General features: G+C 45.6%; 1 protein-coding gene across 1 annotated transcript in view; it reads right to left on the bottom strand.

The window, feature by feature from the left end:
* The window catches only part of SLC35A2 (solute carrier family 35 member A2), a 121,386-nt gene extending 100,947 nt beyond the window's left edge, over positions 1 to 20,439 (bottom strand). The window contains exon 1 of the mRNA XM_085629708.1: positions 20,279 to 20,439. Within this exon, the coding sequence (XP_085485834.1) occupies positions 20,279 to 20,342 (64 nt within the window). The 5' untranslated portion in view covers positions 20,343 to 20,439. The remainder of the gene's footprint in view (positions 1 to 20,278) is intronic.
* Between the last annotated feature and the right edge of the window lie 92 nt (positions 20,440 to 20,531).

The following is a 20,531-nucleotide window of genomic DNA, read 5'->3' as shown; positions in this document are numbered from 1 at the left end:
CGGTGTCTGGGTTGATAGGGGTCGGTGGGTGAGTCCTGGGCAAGGGTGGTGATCAGCTGGTCTTCGGTGACTTTGCTCCAGCAGCGGCGAGGTATCGGTTGGGTGCGGTGGTGAGTGGTTGGTTTGTTGAAGGTGAAATGGACGCAGTGGTGGTCGGTCCAGTGGAGATCGGCGGTGTGGCTGAAGGTGACGTGGGTGCCTGTGGAGAAGACAGGGTCCAGCGTATGGCCGGTGGCGTGGGTGGGTGCGGTGATAAGCTTTCTGAGGCAGAGGTTGGCGAGGTTGTCGATCAGGGTTGTGGAGTTGGCGTCGTTGTTGTTCTCGAGGTGGAAGTTCAGGTCCCCGAGGAGGATGTAGTCCGTGGAGGTGAGTGCGTGGGTGCTGGCGAGGTCAGCGATGGAGTCGCTGAACTGAGTTCGGGGGGGTCTGTAGAGGAGTGTTCCTCTGAGGGTGGTGTTGGGGTCGGTGTGGATCCGGAAGTGCAGGTGTTCGGCGGAGTAGAGTGTGTCATCTGCATTGGTGGTGACCTTGAGGGTGGATTGGTGGACGATGGCTATGCCTCCTTCGATTCCGTTGGCGCGATCCCTACTGGTGATTTTGTAGCCGTCCGGAATGGCTATGGCGATGTCGGGTGTCGAGGAGTCGTTCCACCAGGTCTCGGTCAGGAAGGCCACGTCCGTGGGTCTGTTTCGGGGCGGCCTGGAAGCAGGTGTGGTTTCGTCCGGTGTTGAGTGCGTGGAGGGTGCTGGCGTTGTAGCGGAGTCTGGTGTTGTGGCGTTCGCGGGGTCCAGGGGTTCTGGCGCTGGGCGCAGTGCAGGCGCGGACGGGCGCAGACGGGCTTGGCTTTGGCGCGCCTCTGGCTCGCTGCCGCGCAGCGGCGGGAAAGGCGAAGGGAAGTGAGAGAAGGGGGTGGGGACGCAGGGGGCGGCGGCAGGAGGGGGAACGGCGTGAACAGTGTAACGGGCAGTTACAGAGCAAGGGCAAAACAGGCAAAGTAACAAAAAATACAATACAATGAAATACAAATGAAAATACAAGTGTAAATACGACAGCACCACTGTCCAGAAATACCAAGCGACAAGCAGCAACCCAGGGAGGTCTCGAACCCTGAAGCACAGACTCTCAGCAGCGGCAATGGCGGGCGCCGTCAGGTGGAGCTGCACGGCGTGGGGAGCGACCGGCCTCAACCAAGGTCAAGGGTCGCAACATGACTACAACATACCAGACACATTGGCTTTGTGAGTACTTGTTTGCAGTTTGATATGATTGAGTGACACCTATGAACGTGTTGTATATAATCAGAATTGGTGATTACAACCCATCACTGTGTACACACAGGACAGAGGCCCAGGAAGGAATGAGCCTGTAATCTGAGCACTGTCACAGCCCACTTCCGCCTCAGCCAAAGAGCTCTCAGTCGTACCTCAGTATGAACGCACTGAAGCCTTTTATCCTCATCAAGGCGGCTAGTGTGCAATCTTTCCACTCCCTGGGAGGCTGTTCGTGCCCCAGTATGAACACACTGCAGCCTTCCCTCTACTCATAGAGGCGACTAGTGTGCAATCTTTCCACTCCCTGGGAGGCTGTTCGTGCCCCAGTATGAACACACTGCAGCCTTTCCCATCCTCATCAAGGCGGCTAGTGTGCAATCTTTCCACTCCCTGGGAGGCTGTTCGTGCCCCAGTATGAACACAGTACAGCCTTCCCTCTACTCATAGAGGCGACTAGTGTGCAATCTTTCCACTCCCTGGGAGGCTGTTCATGCCCCAGTATGAACACACTGCAGCCTTTCCCATCCTCATCAAGGCGGCTAGTGTGCAATCTTTCCACTCCCTGGGAGGCTGTTCGTGCCCCAGTATGAACACACTGCAGCCTTCCCTCTACTCATAGAGGCGACTAGTGTGCAATCTTTCCACTCCCTGGGAGGCTGTTCATGCCCCAGTATGAACACACTGCAGCCTTCCCTCTACTCATAGAGGCGACTAGTGTGCAATCTTTCCACTCCCTGGGAGGCTGTTCGTGCCCCAGTATGAACACAGTACAGCCTTTCCTCTACTCATAGAGGCGGCTAGTGTGCAATCTTTCCACTCCCTGGGAGGCTGTTTGTGCCCCAGTATGAACAGACTGCAGCCTTCCCTATCCTCGTCAAGGCGGCTAGTGTGCAATCTTTCCACTCCCTGGGAGGCTGTTCGTGCCCCAGTATGAACACACTGCAGCCTTCCCTCTACTCATAGAGGCGACTAGTGTGCAATCTTTCCACTCCCTGGGAGGCTGTTCATGCCCCAGTATGAACACACTGCAGCCTTTCCCATCCTCATCAAGGCGGCTAGTGTGCAATCTTTCCACTCCCTGGGAGGCTGTTCGTGCCCCAGTATGAACACACTGCAGCCTTCCCTCTACTCATAGAGGCGACTAGTGTGCAATCTTTCCACTCCCTGGGAGGCTGTTCATGCCCCAGTATGAACACACTGCAGCCTTCCCTCTACTCATAGAGGCGACTAGTGTGCAATCTTTCCACTCCCTGGGAGGCTGTTCGTGCCCCAGTATGAACACAGTACAGCCTTTCCTCTACTCATAGAGGCGGCTAGTGTGCAATCTTTCCACTCCCTGGGAGGCTGTTCATGCCCCAGTATGAACACACTGCAGCCTTTCCCATCCTCATCAAGGCGGCTAGTGTGCAATCTTTCCACTCCCTGGGAGGCTGTTCGTGCCCCAGTATGAACACACTGCAGCCTTCCCTCTACTCATAGAGGCGACTAGTGTGCAATCTTTCCACTCCCTGGGAGGCTGTTCATGCCCCAGTATGAACACACTGCAGCCTTTCCCATCCTCATCAAGGCGGCTAGTGTGCAATCTTTCCACTCCCTGGGAGGCTGTTCGTGCCCCAGTATGAACACACTGCAGCCTTCCCTCTACTCATAGAGGCGACTAGTGTGCAATCTTTCCACTCCCTGGGAGGCTGTTCATGCCCCAGTATGAACACACTGCAGCCTTCCCTCTACTCATAGAGGCGACTAGTGTGCAATCTTTCCACTCCCTGGGAGGCTGTTCGTGCCCCAGTATGAACACACTGCAGCCTTCCCTCTACTCATAGAGGCGACTAGTGAGCAATCTTTCCTCTCCCTGGGAGGCTGTTCGTATCCCAGTATGAACACACTGCAGCCTTCCCTCTACTCAGAGGCGACTAGTGTGCAATCTTTCCTCTCCCTGGGAGGCTGTTCGTGCCCCAGTATGAACACACTGCAGCCTTCCCTCTACTCATAGAGGCGGCTAGTGTGCAATCTTTCCACTCCCTGGGAGGCTGTTCGTGCCCCAGTATGAACACACTGCAGCCTTCCCTCTACTCATAGAGGCGACTAGTGTGCAATCTTTCCACTCCCTGGGAGGCTGTTCGTGCCCCAGTATGAACACACTGCAGCCTTCCCTCTACTCATAGAGGCGACTAGTGTGCAATCTTTCCACTCCCTGGGAGGCTGTTCATGCCCCAGTATGAACACACTGCAGCCTTTCCCATCCTCATCAAGGCGGCTAGTGTGCAATCTTTCCACTCCCTGGGAGGCTGTTCGTGCCCCAGTATGAACACACTGCAGCCTTCCCTCTACTCATAGAGGCGACTAGTGAGCAATCTTTCCTCTCCCTGGGAGGCTGTTCGTATCCCAGTATGAACACACTGCAGCCTTCCCTCTACTCATAGAGGCGACTAGTGTGCAATCTTTCCTCTCCCTGGGAGGCTGTTCGTGCCCCAGTATGAACACACTGCAGCCTTCCCTCTACTCATAGAGGCGGCTAGTGTGCAATCTTTCCACTCCCTGGGAGGCTGTTCGTGCCCCAGTATGAACACACTGCAGCCTTCCCTCTACTCATAGAGGCGACTAGTGTGCAATCTTTCCACTCCCTGGGAGGCTGTTCGTGCCCCAGTATGAACACACTGCAGCCTTCCCTCTACTCATAGAGGCGACTAGTGTGCAATCTTTCCACTCCCTGGGAGGCTGTTCATGCCCCAGTATGAACACACTGCAGCCTTTCCCATCCTCATCAAGGCGGCTAGTGTGCAATCTTTCCACTCCCTGGGAGGCTGTTCGTGCCCCAGTATGAACACAGTACAGCCTTCCCTCTACTCATAGAGGCGACTAGTGTGCAATCTTTCCACTCCCTGGGAGGCTGTTCATGCCCCAGTATGAACACACTGCAGCCTTCCCTCTACTCATAGAGGCGACTAGTGTGCAATCGTTCCACTCCCTGGGAGGCATTTCGTGCCACAGTATGAACACAGTACAGCCTTCCCTCTACTCATAGAGGCGGCTAGTGTGCAATCTTTCCACTCCCTGGGAGGCTGTTCATGCCCCAGTATGAACCCACTGCAGCCTTTCCCATCCTCATCAAGGCGGCTAGTGTGCAATCTTTCCACTCCCTGGGAGGCTGTTCGTGCCCCAGTATGAACACAGTACAGCCTTTCCTCTACTCATAGAGGCGGCTAGTGTGCAATCTTTCCACTCCCTGGGAGGCTATTTGTGCCCCAGTATGAACAGACTGCAGCCTTCCCTATCCTCGTCAAGGCGGCTAGTGTGCAATCTTTCCACTCCCTGGGAGGCTGTTCGTGCCCCAGTATGAACACACTGCAGCCTTCCCTCTACTCATAGAGGCGACTAGTGTGCAATCTTTCCACTCCCTGGGAGGCTGTTCATGCCCCAGTATGAACACACTGCAGCCTTCCCTCTACTCATAGAGGTGACTAGTGTGCAATCTTTCCTCTCCCTGGGAGGCTGTTCGTGCCCCAGTATGAACACACTGCAGCCTTCCCTCTACTCATAGAGGCGACTAGAGTGCAATCTTTCCACTCCCTGGGAGGCTGTTCGTGCCCCAGTATGAACACACTGCAGCCTTTCCTATCCTCATCAAGGCGGCTAGTGTGCAAGCTTTCCACTCCCTGGGAGGCTGTGCTTTGATTGACGGGCGCATCATCGAAAGGTTTGTTCCTTTTGAAGGACAGGGCCCTGCTCTCTGGTTCTGGGGGAGGGCAGTTTTCGATGCTAAACCTGTGAATGGACCACATTTCAACCAATGTGCCCTTTTATTTTGTTTAGCAGTGTGTGATGTAAATGCAGTGCTACTTTTGTCTAGTAAATTTGCACATTGTACATCATCCCGTGTGTGCTGAAATGTAACTATATCAAATATTTATGTATTTTTGTTAATCATTTTTTAACATGGATGACATGTTACATTATTGAGCATATCTGAAGAGCAACGCTGTATAAGACATCTTGTTTGTCTATATATACGTTGCTGTTAAATTTTTCACAAAATATAATAAAAAAGTCACTGTGAGGTACTGTGCTCAAAACAAATGACTGCTCGTGAGTCATTACCACTGGGAACCCTATCTTGAAGCTACAATTCGTTTCTTCGTATTATTCCGTTATTGGCTGCTGCCTCCGTCGGTTTATCGTGCCTCGAAGCTCTCAAAAGCAGTTGGAATTCAGTATGTTGGCGCTGCATAAAACGGTCGATTAACTGCCTTTCCCTGGACATACAAAACCTCACTCTGCAAGGCTCAGTTAGTTTAAAGAACAGCTGAGTTAAGACTAAACAATGAAGCTTCTACTGAACCCATCCATGCCATGCACGGCGACAAATAATGGGGAACAACCTTTACAACGCAACTTTTACAACGCACTACCATTACAACGCATTTTTTACAACGCATAATCCATTACAACGCATGACATTACAACGCATGACACTACAACGCATTTTTAAAAACTACCTTTACAACGCATTCCATTACAACGCATACTACCATTACAACGCATACCATTACAACGCATAATATTACACTACACTATCCAACACTTACCCTACTGATGCACCCCCTGGAGTTAGAATAGTAATTTTTACCCCTACACTATCCAACACTTACCCTACTGTTGCACCCCCTGGAGTTAGAATAGTAATTTTTACCCCTATACTATCCAACACTTACCCTACTGATGCACCCCCTGGAGTTAGAATAGTAATTTTTACCCCTATACTATCCAACACTTACCCTACTGATGCACCCCCTGGAGTTAGAATAGTAATTTTTACCCCTATACTATCCAACACTTACCCTACTGATGCACCCCCTGGAGTTAGAATAGTAATTTTTACCCCTACACTATCCAACACTTACCCTACTGTTGCACCCCCTGGAGTTAGAATAGTAATTTTTACCCCTATACTATCCAACACTTACCCTACTGATGCACCCCCTGGAGTTAGAATAGTAATTTTTACCCCTATACTATCCAACACTTACCCTACTGATGCACCCCCTGGAGTTAGAATAGTAATTTTTACCCCTATACTATCCAACACTTACCCTACTGATGCACCCCCTGGAGTTAGAATAGTAATTTTTACCCCTATACTATCCAACACTTACCCTACTGTTGCACCCCCTGAAGTTAGAATAGTAATTTTTACCCCTATACTATCCAACACTTACCCTACTGATGCACCCCCTGGAGTTAGAATAGTAATTTTTACCCCTATACTATCCAACACTTACCCTACTGATGCACCCCCTGGAGTTAGAATAGTAATTTTTACCCCTATACTATCCAACACTTACCCTACTGATGCACCCCCTGGAGTTAGAATAATAATTTTTACCCCTATACTATCCAACACTTACCCTACTGATGCACCCCCTGGAGTTAGAATAGTAATTTTTACCCCTATACTATCCAACACTTACCCTACTGTTGCACCCCCTGGAGTTAGAATAGTAATTTTTACCCCTATACTATCCAACACTTACCCTACTGTTGCACCCCCTGGAGTTAGAATAGTAATTTTTACCCCTATACTATCCAACACTTACCCTACTGTTGCACCCCCTGGAGTTAGAATAGTAATTTTTACCCCTACACTATCCAACACTTACCCTACTGTTGCACCCCCTGGAGTTAGAATAGTAATTTTTACCCCTACACTATCCAACACTTACCCTACTGTTGCACCCCCTGGAGTTAGAATAGTAATTTTTACCCCTATACTATCCAACACTTACCTTACTGTTGCACCCCCTGGAGTTAGAATAGTAATTTTTACCCCTATACTATCTAATACTTACCTTAAATGTAATTTAATATTATGCGTTGTAATGGTATGCGTTGTAAAGGTAGTATGCGTTGTAATGGTAATGCGTTGTAAAGGTATTTTTTAAAAATGCGTTGTAGTGTCATGCCTTGTAATGTCATGCGTTGTAATGGATTATGCGTTGTAAAAAATGCGTTGTAAGTGCATGCGTTGTAAAAGTGTGCGTTGTAACGTCATACATCCACAAATAATACATGCACTGCACTCCGGCCTATCGCTAGCCGAGTCACCAAGAAAATCCACAGACGAACCAACTCCGAGTGTGGCGGGGACGGGCTAAGGGTGGTTACAGGCTCTACATGAATCAGTTACAATAAAACCCCACGAGTACAAGGAAACCTATTCAGCAATATTACACTGGCTTGTTTGAAATGTTTGATAGAATCGGCGTCATGTTGTAAATATTCGACTACACAATACACAATATTCTCACACACACACACACGACAGACAGCATATGCAGCAGCACATGCTTATGTCATACACAGACTGTGCAGCACAACGTGCTTCTGTCACATACAAAGAACAGCTGCAGCACTGGCAGCAGCACTGAACGTTTCCTCACGCACACAGAACAGACAGAAGGACAGCTGCAGCCCTGAACGTTTCCTCACACACACAGAACGGACATGGAGTGTGCAGCAGCACCACATGCTTCCATCACATACAAAGAACAGCTGAGGCACTGGCAGCAGCACTGAATGTTTTATCACTCACACAGAACAGATACAGAATGTGCAGCAGCACATCCTTCCATTCACATAGAACAGCTGCAGTGGGGCTGCAGCACAGACCGTTTCCTCACACACATTGAATGGATACAGCTTGTGCAGCAGCAGCACATGCTTATGTTACATACAGAGGACAGCTGACGCACTGGCAGCTGCACTGAACGTTTTCTCACACACACAGAACAGACACTGCGTACACAGCAGCAGCACACCCTTCCCTCACATACAAAGTACAGCTGAGGCCCTGGCAGCGGCACTGAATGTTTCCACACGCACACAGAACGGACACTGCGTGTGCAGCAGCAGCACGTGCTTACATTACATACAAAGAACAGCTGCAGCACTGTCAGCAGCACTGAACGTTTCCTCACGCACACAGGACAGCATGTGCAGTAACACATGCTTACATCATACAAAGGACAGCTGCAGCACTGAACGTTTCCTCATGCACACAGAACAGACAGCGTGTTCAGCAGAACAAGCTTACATCACATTCAAAGGACAGCTGCTGCACTGGCAGCAGCACTGAACATTTCCTCACACACACACAACAGACAGCATGTACAGCAGCACATGCTTACATCATACACAGCATGTGCATCAGCAGCACATGCATCCCTCATATACAAACAGATGCAGCACTGAATCTTTCCTCACACACAGGTCACAGCATGTGCAGCAGCACACGCTTACGTCACACACAGAATGTGCAGTAGCACACGCTTGCGTCACATACAAAGGACAGCTGAGGCACTGACAGCAGCACTAAACGTTTCCTCATGCACAGAACAGACACAGCATGTGCAGCAGCAGCACATGCTCCCATCACATGCAGAGGACAGCTGCAGCACCGGCAGCAGCACTGAACGTTTTCTCACACACACAGAACAGACACTGCGTGTGCAGCAGTACACCCTTCCCTTATATACAAAGGAGAGGTGCAGCACTGGCAGCAGCACTGAACGTTCCCTCACACACACACAACAGATACTGCGTGTGCAGCAGCATATGCTTCCCTCACACACAAAGTAAAGCTGAGGCACTGGCAGCTGCACTGAACATTTCCTCACACACGCAGAACAGACACTGCATGTGCAGTAGCAGCACATGCTTACGTTACATACAAAGGACAGTTGCAGCACTGGCAGCAGCCATGAACGTTTCCTCACGCACACAGAACGGACAGAAGGACAGCTGCAGCACTGAACGTTTCCTCACACACACAGAACGGACATTGAGTGTGCAGCAGCACCACATGCTTCCATCACATACAAAGAACAGCTGAGGCACTGGCAGCAGCACTGAATGTTTTATCACTCACACAGAACAGATACAGAATGTGCAGCAGCACATCCTTCCCTTCACATAGAACAGCTGCAGTGGGGCTGCAGCACAGACCGTTTCCTCACACACATTGAATGGATACAGCTTGTGCAGCAGCAGCACACCCTTCCCTCACATACACTGCAGATAAAGTATGCACCGGCACTGCAAGCTCCCAGGGATACACAGAACTGTTACAAGCTTCTATTGTCCTCGAACATCTTCGAGTTTCCACCGTAATGCCTCAATGCAGATAAACAAAGTGACTAGGCCGTAAGGAAAAAAAGAGTGGAGAGGCTGATATGATAAAACGATCACAAAAGGAAGGTCCCATTGAGTGCAGCTGTTGAGGTAACAAAACCAAATGGCAGACTGCATTACATGTGTATATTGTACACATCATTTAACGCGAAAAGCTGAATACACTATTTCGAAAAGGCTCACCTCCTAAAGAAAAGTGTCTATAACTTGACTCGTCGCCTGGCCTACTCCCCCTGAATTCGTTGGACACCTCTGCCATTTTGGATCCCAATCTGAAGGTCACTTTATTGTATAGTAACCAATATCAGTGGAGACATATTGGGGCTGATTCACAAAAACATTTACGAGTACAGGAAGTAGTACTACAGGAGAACATTTTGACGTGCCCTTACATGAATTAGTGAATAGTCCAACTTTATATCAGTAAACATGCAAAAGGGGCACTAAGTGCGTAAGAATATTACCTGAATATTCCCATTTAGGAAGTTTTCTGGCCAATTCCCAAAGGCATGGAAGAGTTTGTAAAAGAATAGAATAAGAGTACCAATTTACACACACCAAAATGCCCTTGATAATAGTTTTGCCTCCAGCTCCGGGTGCCACCTCCAACATGTTTAGTCCAGTTTCGGAATGATCATTAGAGGGCCTACTTGCGTCAAGTGGCTTAAGGCAGGTGATTGGATAAGTGGTGTATGACTGGATGGTCAATGGTGAATGAATGGTGAATGAATGGTGCCTCGATGGTGATGTTACAGTGGATGATGAAGAGATTATGAATGATTGATGGATGAGTTAATGGTGGGTGTATGGTGAACAGTGAAATAACGGATGGAGAGAGGTGTGGTGCTGATGGATGATTGGTGGACTGAAGGTGAAGGGATCTTTAATGGTAAATTGTGAACAGGTGGGGAAAGCACAAATTAAACAGGCAGCTCCAGGCCAAAGAAAACACTAAGGAGCAGGAGAATGAGAGCAACGTGAAATGAGGGAAAACACTGACAACCACAGCAAAGGACCATGCAACTGGCCAACAACTGCTAGACAGCTGTATTCCAAAAAGGAACAGAAGTAAAGAAAACTACCAAAATATAGGTGGGTGCTCGCTGAGGGTGGAGTTGCCACAAACCGGAGAACTGCTTGATCCCCAAACAGACGTCCATGAAACGTTTGCAGCATATTACTGGGCTTTCTACTAGCCTGATGCCCCACTACCTGGGGGAGGCTTTGGATTTCTCCCTATGCTGGGTGACTCTGTAGAGGCTTCTGGATGATGCTAGGGATGCGTTGGAAGCCCTCAACTCCGAAATCAGGGAAGCCATTACTGCATGGTTTGCGGCAAAACACCTGGAGCGGATAGTCTCCCGGCTGAATTTTATAACACTTGTCTCACAGCTGGTCCTGAAGCTGGCAGTGATGTAGGCAGGCGCCTTGGAGTGGGGCTCTCTTCCTGACATGACCAGGGAGGCCTAGATAGTGTCCATCCCTAAACCCCTTAGCGACGCCACGGATGTGTGAACCTGTGTTATTAAATCCTTAATAAGGTCCTGGCCATTTAGCTTCTGCCCCACCTCCATGGACTGATACATGAGGAAGGATTAGAACAGGTTTATCCCCAACCTTAACACCCCTGAGAACCTTAGGCAACTCTTCCAAGCCCTGGAACCCATAGGTGGGGTGCAATTCCCCAATGCGCTAGTTCTATATATAGACATACGTAAAGTCTTTGATATCCTTTGCTGGGACTACCTGCAGGTGGTCATGTCCAGGATGTCCCTCGTGATGGTTGGAATAAATGAGTTTCTCTGCTATACATAGGCCCTCGAGTGCGGGTGTGTATGGGAGGGTATTTTTCACAGCCCTTTGAGACTGGCAAGGGTACATGACAGGAATGTACTTCTCGCTCCTCTGTTGTTTGCACTGGCAATCAAACTGTCTATCTGTGTGCTGAGGCAGGAGGGCATGGGGCGGGGAATTCCGCTACAGGGTGGGGAACGTTATCTCCCTGTATGTGGACGACATTCTTATTTACTTGTGGGATGCCAGTTCTGGAGTCCCGGGGAACGTTGTCTTACTAGAACACTTTGGATGGAGCTCCGGCCTCTGGGTGAACTGGAGTAAGCAGTGTGCCTTCCCAGTCTTGACAGGACTTGAGAGGCTGCATGCAACGTTGGCTAGATTTAGAATCAAGTGGGATCCCAAGGTCTTAAATATTTGGGAATCAAGGTGTATCATGCGTATCAGGGAGGGCAATCCTGGGGGAAGTGATGCGTACACTGCACAGCAGTGTGTCTTTCTGGTGGACCCTGCAACTGCCCATCAAGGCTTGCATTGTGTTGACTAAAATGGTGATTATACCACGAGTCCTTTACTATCTTGTGAGTCTTCCGACCTGGGTACCACAGGCTTGGATTGATCCCAGGATGTCCTGCTTAGGGAACTGATCTTGGATCAACAATGGCAGACAAACCAACGTTAATTTTGTAAAGGAAAGAGTATAAAATGTTAATAAAGGAGAAGAAAAGAATGGTTTGAAGCAAGCCGCTGTTGTGTGTTGCCACTTCATGGCCTGGGTTAGTTCCTGCTTTTCCGGAGGCATTTTCTGTCGAACTAGTCCAGGTTTCCCATATTACTATAGGTTTTGTTTGCATATGCTTTCTTATAAGTTGGTGAGAGTAGTGAAGTTACAGTAATTTTTTAAAACAACAGCTACTAACTGGTTTGCAGCTTCTCCTTCCTCTACAATTTCTCTGAACTGTTTTGCTAAAGATACCTCCATGCATGGTTTAAGGCGATCATAGGTCTACGGTCTTCATTTTATAGTCTACTAGTACGTCTCATCTGCAGCCAGATGCACTTTTCTGCGATGGCAACCACATAAACCCATCTAAATCTAGATGCACTGTGAGGGGGCCATTGTCACTTTCTATCTTTACTGCACACTCATATCAAATGCCATTTCCCAGGGCTCAATGTTAATTAACATAGTTAAAAAGGCCTGATCTGTTTTTTCCCTTGAAGGCAATGGTTGTTGGGGTGTCACACTTAGTGCGCCATTTAACATACATAAGCTGCATATTGTCAAGAGGGCAGAAAATCGACTCCCCTTTCTGGATCCTCTGATCCAGTTCATCTTGAGCGAAGATAAATTCCATATATTCTCTATTTTTCATGAGGCCCATCCCAGCAAGACTTTTATCCAGTTTTTGGTTAAAATTCAAGCCAGATAAAAATGGTCCCAAGTCCATAGCCATTGTTTTTTTCTTTTCAGTTCATGGTCTCATTTTGTAATGTCTTGAAAGTTGAGCCAAGTGAGTTTTCTTTGGACTTGGCAGATAATAGACATTGTATATAATCAGGGACCGAGTCACCTTTTCCTACTGTCAACATCATTTCTGAGGGCTGAGTATTCATGGAGTTTGGCTACAATGGCCACAGCAACCCAGATTCCAAGACCATCTCTTTTGGTCTTCCTTTCCTGCTGTTGATTGTTGAGACAGTGCAAGAAGTGTAGCCATCCATAAAGGTGACCTCCATGGCCCATGTTGCTTGAAAACAACATTATATCAAACAATTTTATAAAGTTTTCCAATCCTCATCCTTCTGCTTTTGTTTGCACCCAGCAATATTACACCTTCAGGGGTTTGGAATTTAATAAAATATGTACTTGTACATGTGGCAGGTTGCTTCATAAACCTACTTGTCCTGTAACAAAATCCACTTGCCCCTTTGGTGCCATGTAGTGCAGCGATAAATTATGCCAGCAATCTCATTATATAAAAGCTCTGATAAAGGGTCTCTGATTATGCCAGGGTTCATACCATAGCAGTGTTTGAATACTTGCAATGCCCTTATGTTGCCACGTTTCTGCAGATCTACATACTGGGGCTGAAGGTAGTGGTAAACCATAGTTCCAGGGTTAGAATGCCCTTTTGAGTTTGTGCAAACCTACTACCTTGAATGTTTTATGGGTTTTCAACAACTCTTCGCTAATCTTTTCCCATTATGAGAAACGTTGGTAATTTACTCCTGACAATGGCAGATGAAAACCTTCTAGAGTTGGGAAAAAAGTGGTTGAAGGGAAAGTGAACTTGCAAACACTCAGATTTTCACATGAGTAAATCTACAAATGCATATTCACTCATGCTAAAATGCAGTTCACAAATATTTTCTAGGAGTACTAGTTCTTGTCCTACTTCTGTAAATTCTTGGGAATTCACGAAAGCCGAATAGCTGCACTTAATGCAAGGACATCTACCATGGGTGCACTTTTGAGACTTTCTTTAATAATTGGGCCACTAATTAGGTCTGGCGTTGACTGTGACCTTTTGTGTTTATTAAAATTCTGCCTCTCTGTATCGTCTGGCTTCATTGTGAGTGACAGCATTGTGCTCTTTCACAAGGAGCATATCGGCACACAAAGTAGTTTTGTTTAGTGCCAGTAACTTCTGTGGCAGTGTGTGCTTTTTGAGACCAAAAACAATTTTTGCTTTTGCCAATGTTTGTTATAATGGCGAGGGCCTGGCAGCTCCCACACAAATAAGGATTTACAAAAACCATGCCAAATCAAGTCCCACATTGACAAAACTATAAAGCTGACCACCAATTTCAAACCTATTGGCTTTGGCAATGCTGGTTTATTTTTGTTTCTATTATTGAAACTGGCTACACCGATATCCCATTATTAATATTTGTGGGAAATACTAGCATGCAGTAAGTTACAAAATGATGATGCAAAGAAATGGTACCTGAAATTTTATAGTAGTTTAGCAAAATGCTTTTTTCCCCCCTGCTTTCGTTTTTTTATGAACATTTTATTTTGAAAGCAAAGAATCATCAATCTTGCTTTCAAGCTTCTGCAAATATTTGCATCAAATAAGAGAGCATTCTGGGAGCATAAAGCATAGCTTCATATTGCTAAACTTTAAAAACGTATGTACACATTTTTATACTGGAACCACTGTCAGTAGTGCAGTCCGAGCTTACAACATTTACTTAGAGCGCTCGCCCTAATAATAAAGGCTTTCAATTAATGAATGATAAATACAAGTTTGAACAGCATTAACATATGGACAAAAATACTACCTTAACTGCAGACAGTGCCCTTCCCTGATCCATAATGAGACACTGCAAACTAGCAGTCAAAGGGTTTGTGCAGCAGGGGGTTGGACCTACTTGTCCCAAGGACAAAATACACATAAAAACCTGTTGTCCTTGACCCCAAACAATATGTCCTGAGCATCGGGCTACACCTTAGCATCTATTCTTCATCGTTTAGCCCACTTGAGCCCTGGGGTTTGTAGTGCACTTTTCTGAGAATTATGACGTCTTTTTCCATCGTTATATGATTTAAGCTCAGGTTTGAGTGGATCTATAGGTGACTAAGTTTTGTGATCCTCTGCTTCTTTGAAGATATTTCTAGAACTTCTAGATTGGGTTCTTCGGCTGCTACTTTTATTCCCCAATTCAGTAAGCCTCACTCATATGATGATATGTCCTTAACTAGAATATGAGTGGAACAATGGTCTCCGCTGGTTTGTCCACGCTCTCCTGCTCTTTTGTCTAGAAGCCTTACAGCGATAATATCATACGAAATCACAACATCCAGGCCGGGAAGTGATTTAATCAGTTGCAATATGTTTTCTCTATTCGGGATGTCGCAGTGACCTCTGGGTCAGTGGAACAGTGTGAAGGTAACAATTGCTTCATGTTCTTTTATATGTTCAGGAAGATTGGTGCCGTGGTATGGGATGCCACTCTCCTCTGCCCTTATCACACCTGAGTTTCAAATAGGAATGGTTCATCCGTGTTCGTTGTTTTCATATGCGCCTTAACAGTTAGGGAAAAATATCTGCACTTCAGGTCTTAGAATGATCGTACGTTTTTGCTTCAAACCCCATGGTAGTGGGTGTTCAGTGAGCTTGTTGCTGGGTACTTAAGATTCCTGCAACTGTGAATTGCAGCTCCTTTTAGGGTACTTTATTGCTTGGTTACTCTGGGCCTGGTGTTAGCTCACAGGTCTCACCTTGACTTTCTTCTACATTCTTGTCCTCACTATGCTCTGATCCGTTGGTATTTGTTGACAGGATTATTTATTTTGGATTGAGGTTGGACTTGTCTCCAAACTGTGGGCATTCTTTTGACATGTTTGTGCAGTTTGCAAGTTCTCTCACAAAAAAGCTCGGAGTTGGGCTTTCCTTGATAAGTAGAGCATCTAATTTGGCTTCTCTGAGTCAAGGTAGGATAACAAAAGTACTGCATGTATTTCCTGTTCATCCTTTTGGACATCCTTTGATTCCGAGTTTTTAGTAGGGCCCTCTTTTTTCTTTTGCTTAACAATAGCTTGATTTAAGAGTTCCTCAATGTGTAGTTTTTGCAATTGCTTAAATACTGTAGTATCTACATTAGACATGTTTTACAATTCTGCTTTGGGTGCCTTTGTTTTACTAGACCTGATGTTTATGGTAAAATAGTTGGTGGCCCTTAGGCCTTTGTGAACCATATATGAAGTAGCAAGAAGTTCCAGCTTCAGAGATTTTCCAATGAAAATCCCAGACTTTCATAAAAAAGTTATGCACGTCAAAGTTCCAATGTGATTCCTGTTACTAAGTGAAAACTATGAGATGGGCATCAACCTATCACATACTTTGCAGCTTGTGACAACATGAGGTATCCAAAAAAAAAAACACAGTAACCGACGTACAAAAAAGCTTGACTTTAAAAGGTCTGACAAAACAAACCAGTCATAGCAAATACATACTCCACAACAGAACTGGATCCATGTTTATTCAACTAAAATGTACAAATGAAGCATCACAAATATTAAAGAATGTTGTAACAGGTTGGGTAATATGGGTATGCTACGCCAGTCTAAAGAGGTACTGCAGTATATTCTACTGTACTCACTTTCAACTCCTAGGTCAGTATAGTACACACTTTCTTGCCTAGCTAATGTAGTGCCTTCTTTCTTTTTGTTTGCTCTATGATCAGTGGCACCAACGTTTTCGCTTTCTTGCTCTATCAAGTTAGTCCTTTATTTTTCTCTCTCTACTGTCAGTGTAAATAATTTTCTGACTTTTTCTCATTCTAATCTGTCTTCCACTTCGAATGCTGTCATTTTATTAATGCCTTTGTGTCTTAACCTGTTAATTGTGGTGTGTTATTGTATTATCTGAGTAGCGGTTTCCCTCTTACCCTGCCAGTTGCTCTTTCACTCTGAGGCCCTCCTCTCTTAAATGCTTTATTGCCCTATCAGCTAAGTCCTGTCTCTTATTCTTATTATGTCGATGCAGTCTTTGTTAATATCTCTTGCATTCCCGAGGCAGGGTTTCTTCCTTTCCATAAGTATAGTAGCTGCTCTACTTCTTGCCTTTAGGTTGTTGCCCTGTAACTGAGGTTCTTTCTCTCCACTTGCCCTGCCACTTTAGCGAGTTTCTCACCTTGACAGTGTAAGCACTCTATTCTCTTGCACTGTCCTTTCAGTCCTTTCTGTCTTTCTTTTGCCAAGCCATCATAGTGTCTAGTGTTTCTTATCTCACCAACGTCTGTGAACGCCTCTGGCCCCGTCTATATAACTTTCTTGATCTGTAAGTGTTAGTCTCGTCCTCAGTACTGTCTTATTGTAGATCTTTGTTCCTGTCCAATGGCAGCCTTTCATATTCTGGTTGCCTTGTCTCTGTAGTCTCTCCATGTTCCGATATGAGTGTATAGTTGTGTTAATTTCTCTCACCTTCGATGTAGTCCTTTCTCTTTTCCTTTTGCCCCATTAGGGCAGTTCTTTCCTCTTGCCATGTCAGAATATTTTCCCCCTTTCATGCCCCAAGTGTTGGTCGCACTTTTCTTTCTCTTGCCCTACCAAAAGAATCATTTTTTCCTTCTCTTGTCCTCAGTGCAATCTTTCATTTCCTTATTTTCCCCGTCAGTGCATCCCTTCCCTTTATTTGTTCTGAGTGACTTACTATCTTTTTGCACAAACAGTTGAAATATTTACAATTTCTATTGCCCTCACTGGAATTTTTCCTCTCCTCCTTTTGCCTTTTCAGTGCAGTTCTTTCTATTTTTCTTACCCTGTGGGGTGAGAGGGTCTGTATTTCCTGGAGTTGATAGTTCACTTTTTAGGTTGCAAGTGTTTGGTTTCAAAGACATACTGGGGACTTGCGGAAAGAGTAATCTAGGAATGCATTCTGCCCATTGCTTATGCAGGCTTGGAGAAGTCATAAAAATGATACCAGACTTTCGGGTCTGGAGACTTGAAAAATCTACTAAACCTAGCCGTAATGCGCTTGGCCCATATTCTGGTCTAAATTTGTAGGATTCTAGGCAAATATTTTATTTCACTGAGTTCCATTTTTCTTTATTATCACATATGTAAGCACCTTCAAAAATGTGAGTTCAGCATGTATGCCGTACACAAAACTCTATTGTTTGATTTAATAGACTATTTATTTATTTATGTAGTTTGTAAAGCGCACAGCTACCCCCAAGGGGGTGTCCCGGCGCTAGAACCTGAACCTCCGAGTGAGAAGAAAGGAGAAGAGAGGGAATCAGCAGGATAAAAATCAGAGTCCAGAAAAGAGCCAAGTTTTGAGTCTTTTTGCTTTCTTGTATAACAAGAATCTAGCCCATATAGGGTGCACATAGCTTGCCTCTTAGATCACTAATAGCACTGTCCACTGGGCGGAGGCAGAAATATTTCTCAGTTCATGTTTAAAAACTCTCACTTTCAATCGATATACTACTACAGCATGATGTGGTAGAGCACTGTCATTTACACACTGGACTTTTCCCATTGAAATGGCCAAAAACTTTCCCACTGATATGCAGTTTCACCGATAAAACTATGTAGCGTAAAAAGAATAATGTATGGAAATCGGGTTTATTTAAATATTTATCATTTGCATATATCAAAGTTAAGTGTTGTGATTGTTTTGATCCTACAAAATCTTTTTTTCCAACACACTTCAGAATTACCAGAAAAATGTGCTTTCCTGGCAGCTGGTATATTTTGAAAAATGTGTACAGATTATTTTCAAGTTATGTAAAACGGACATCCTACAGGCTTTCAGTTTACGCTCCATGTACTCCAGCATGATTGCCAGATAGTTTTCACTTTATAAAATCTTGCAAACTTGTAGTCAGACTAAAGTGAACAACAATCTCCAGGATAAAATCAGCAGCAATTTCTAAGAAGACATACGCTGACATAAGACTTCTATCTTTAAGCACACAGCAAATGTGACATGACTAAAACAAGATTTAAAGGCGTCTTTGTTTTCACAAAGTATCGTTTGTGCGCTGTATAGTTTTATGAGCCACCTTGCTTTAGTGATATGTTAGTGGAAGAGTGCTCCAAAACGCACCACACACTTATCCTTACCACTATCTTGCTGAATACATTGGCTACTCTTGATTTTGTGTGTAAGACATGGATTTGTCACAATCCCTATGACTACAGTGATGTAACACTAATTAAATTTGTTATAGCAAATTGCAAAATGTAATTCACGCGTTAGCCCTTGTTGGCACACTTCTTTTCAACTATTCTATTTCTACATAGACCTTAAAGGAAGCAGCGCACTATAATTTAAATAGCATTTACTGAAATATCTGGTGTGCACTTCTCAGCTTTTACTTTAGTGCTGAGAGTTATCACACAAGTTCTGAAAAAGACTAGTCTTCATCAATGAAGCATTTTTACAGATTACTATACTATTTGTAATTCACATCACAACAAAACAAATAATTTCATAAGGATCTGCAGAAAATAAGTGCAGGGACACATTCAGATGACTTTTCACAATATTCTAATGCTACACAGTATTATAATTAAAAGCAATAAAGGAAGTGCATGCACGAACATTTCAAACGTCAATTTGAAGAATCAACAAAAAATCTCTTTTCACCAGAAACACTTATAGTGTAAGTCTTGACAGGCCAGTGGATTTTTATAGCACTTGCTACCTTAACTGAGCCCGTTTCCAAGCATTCCTAATGTTTACAGATAAGAGACTAAAGAATAACAAAATTGTAAAGTATAAAGATTCTATGTAATTCCCAATTCCATAACCAAGTTACTTCCTTTGCACATTTGTATCACTAAAGTTAGTGGTAGCAAGCTTTCCCCAGAATGCGGTAAAGGGACAGCGGCTCCAATACAGCATAGCACAGTATAGTCAAATCTGTGTCTCTTCTATAGAGATGGGGCATAATTTAGATAGAGAAGTATGGAATGAAACCCTCAAAATAACTCTACGACTGACAGTCCACACTATGTACATCCTCCACTTCACATACACCCAACTTACATCCACCTTTACCCTACCCCCGCCGCCGATATCAATGCAGCCCTCAGCTACACCACAGAACATCGTTCTTGGCTCTTGGGAAAAATGTTTGTGATTACCCTTGGCGTACAGCATCACTAAAAACCATTGGCGGTGCCAAAAGGTCCCAAAGGCATGATCTATTGGCATTGCCAATGCTCATTTTTTTCTTCTTCCCATCAGTGCAATAATGGTTATCTTACTTTGACCGTACCAGTATAGTTCCCCCTACCCCCATTGTCCTGTCTTAGTTTCGTTTTTTCTTGCAGTGACATTTTTTTGCCCCATTTGCCCCTCTCCTCTCGCAATGTTAGCACAGCCTTCTTGCCACACTATTAGTCTCTTCTCTTTTTCTCTTGCCCTGTGACTCTTGTCCTTTTTTCCTTTCTCTTGCCCTATGTGTGCAGTCCTTCCTCGCTTTCAGTCGCCCTGTCAGTGTGCAATCGCCCCAAGCTGCTGGTCCTCCGTCGTGTGTCTGTGCCCGGGTCCCATGACTCTCACCCTCAGTCTCCCTCCGCTCCGGCTCTTTCGTTTCTCCTCTCACGGCCGCTTCAGCCGCTGCCATGGTGGCGACTGAGAGCCCCACCGAGGCTCTCCTCCTCCTGCTGCGGCGTCACCTCGGCAACCGCCTGCTTCCGGCTTTTGCGTGCCACGTCATCTGCGCGTCACTGGCGAGGAACCCCACCAGCGAGTCCATGCACGTGTAGAGTGGCTCCTGGGACAATGAATGGCATTCAAACGAGTCCTGCTGACG

This window comes from Triturus cristatus, chromosome 10 (assembly GCF_964204655.1).
Source record: "Triturus cristatus chromosome 10, aTriCri1.1, whole genome shotgun sequence".
Lineage (NCBI taxonomy): Eukaryota > Metazoa > Chordata > Amphibia > Caudata > Salamandridae > Triturus > Triturus cristatus.
This window is presented reverse-complemented; position numbering and strand designations above follow the sequence as displayed.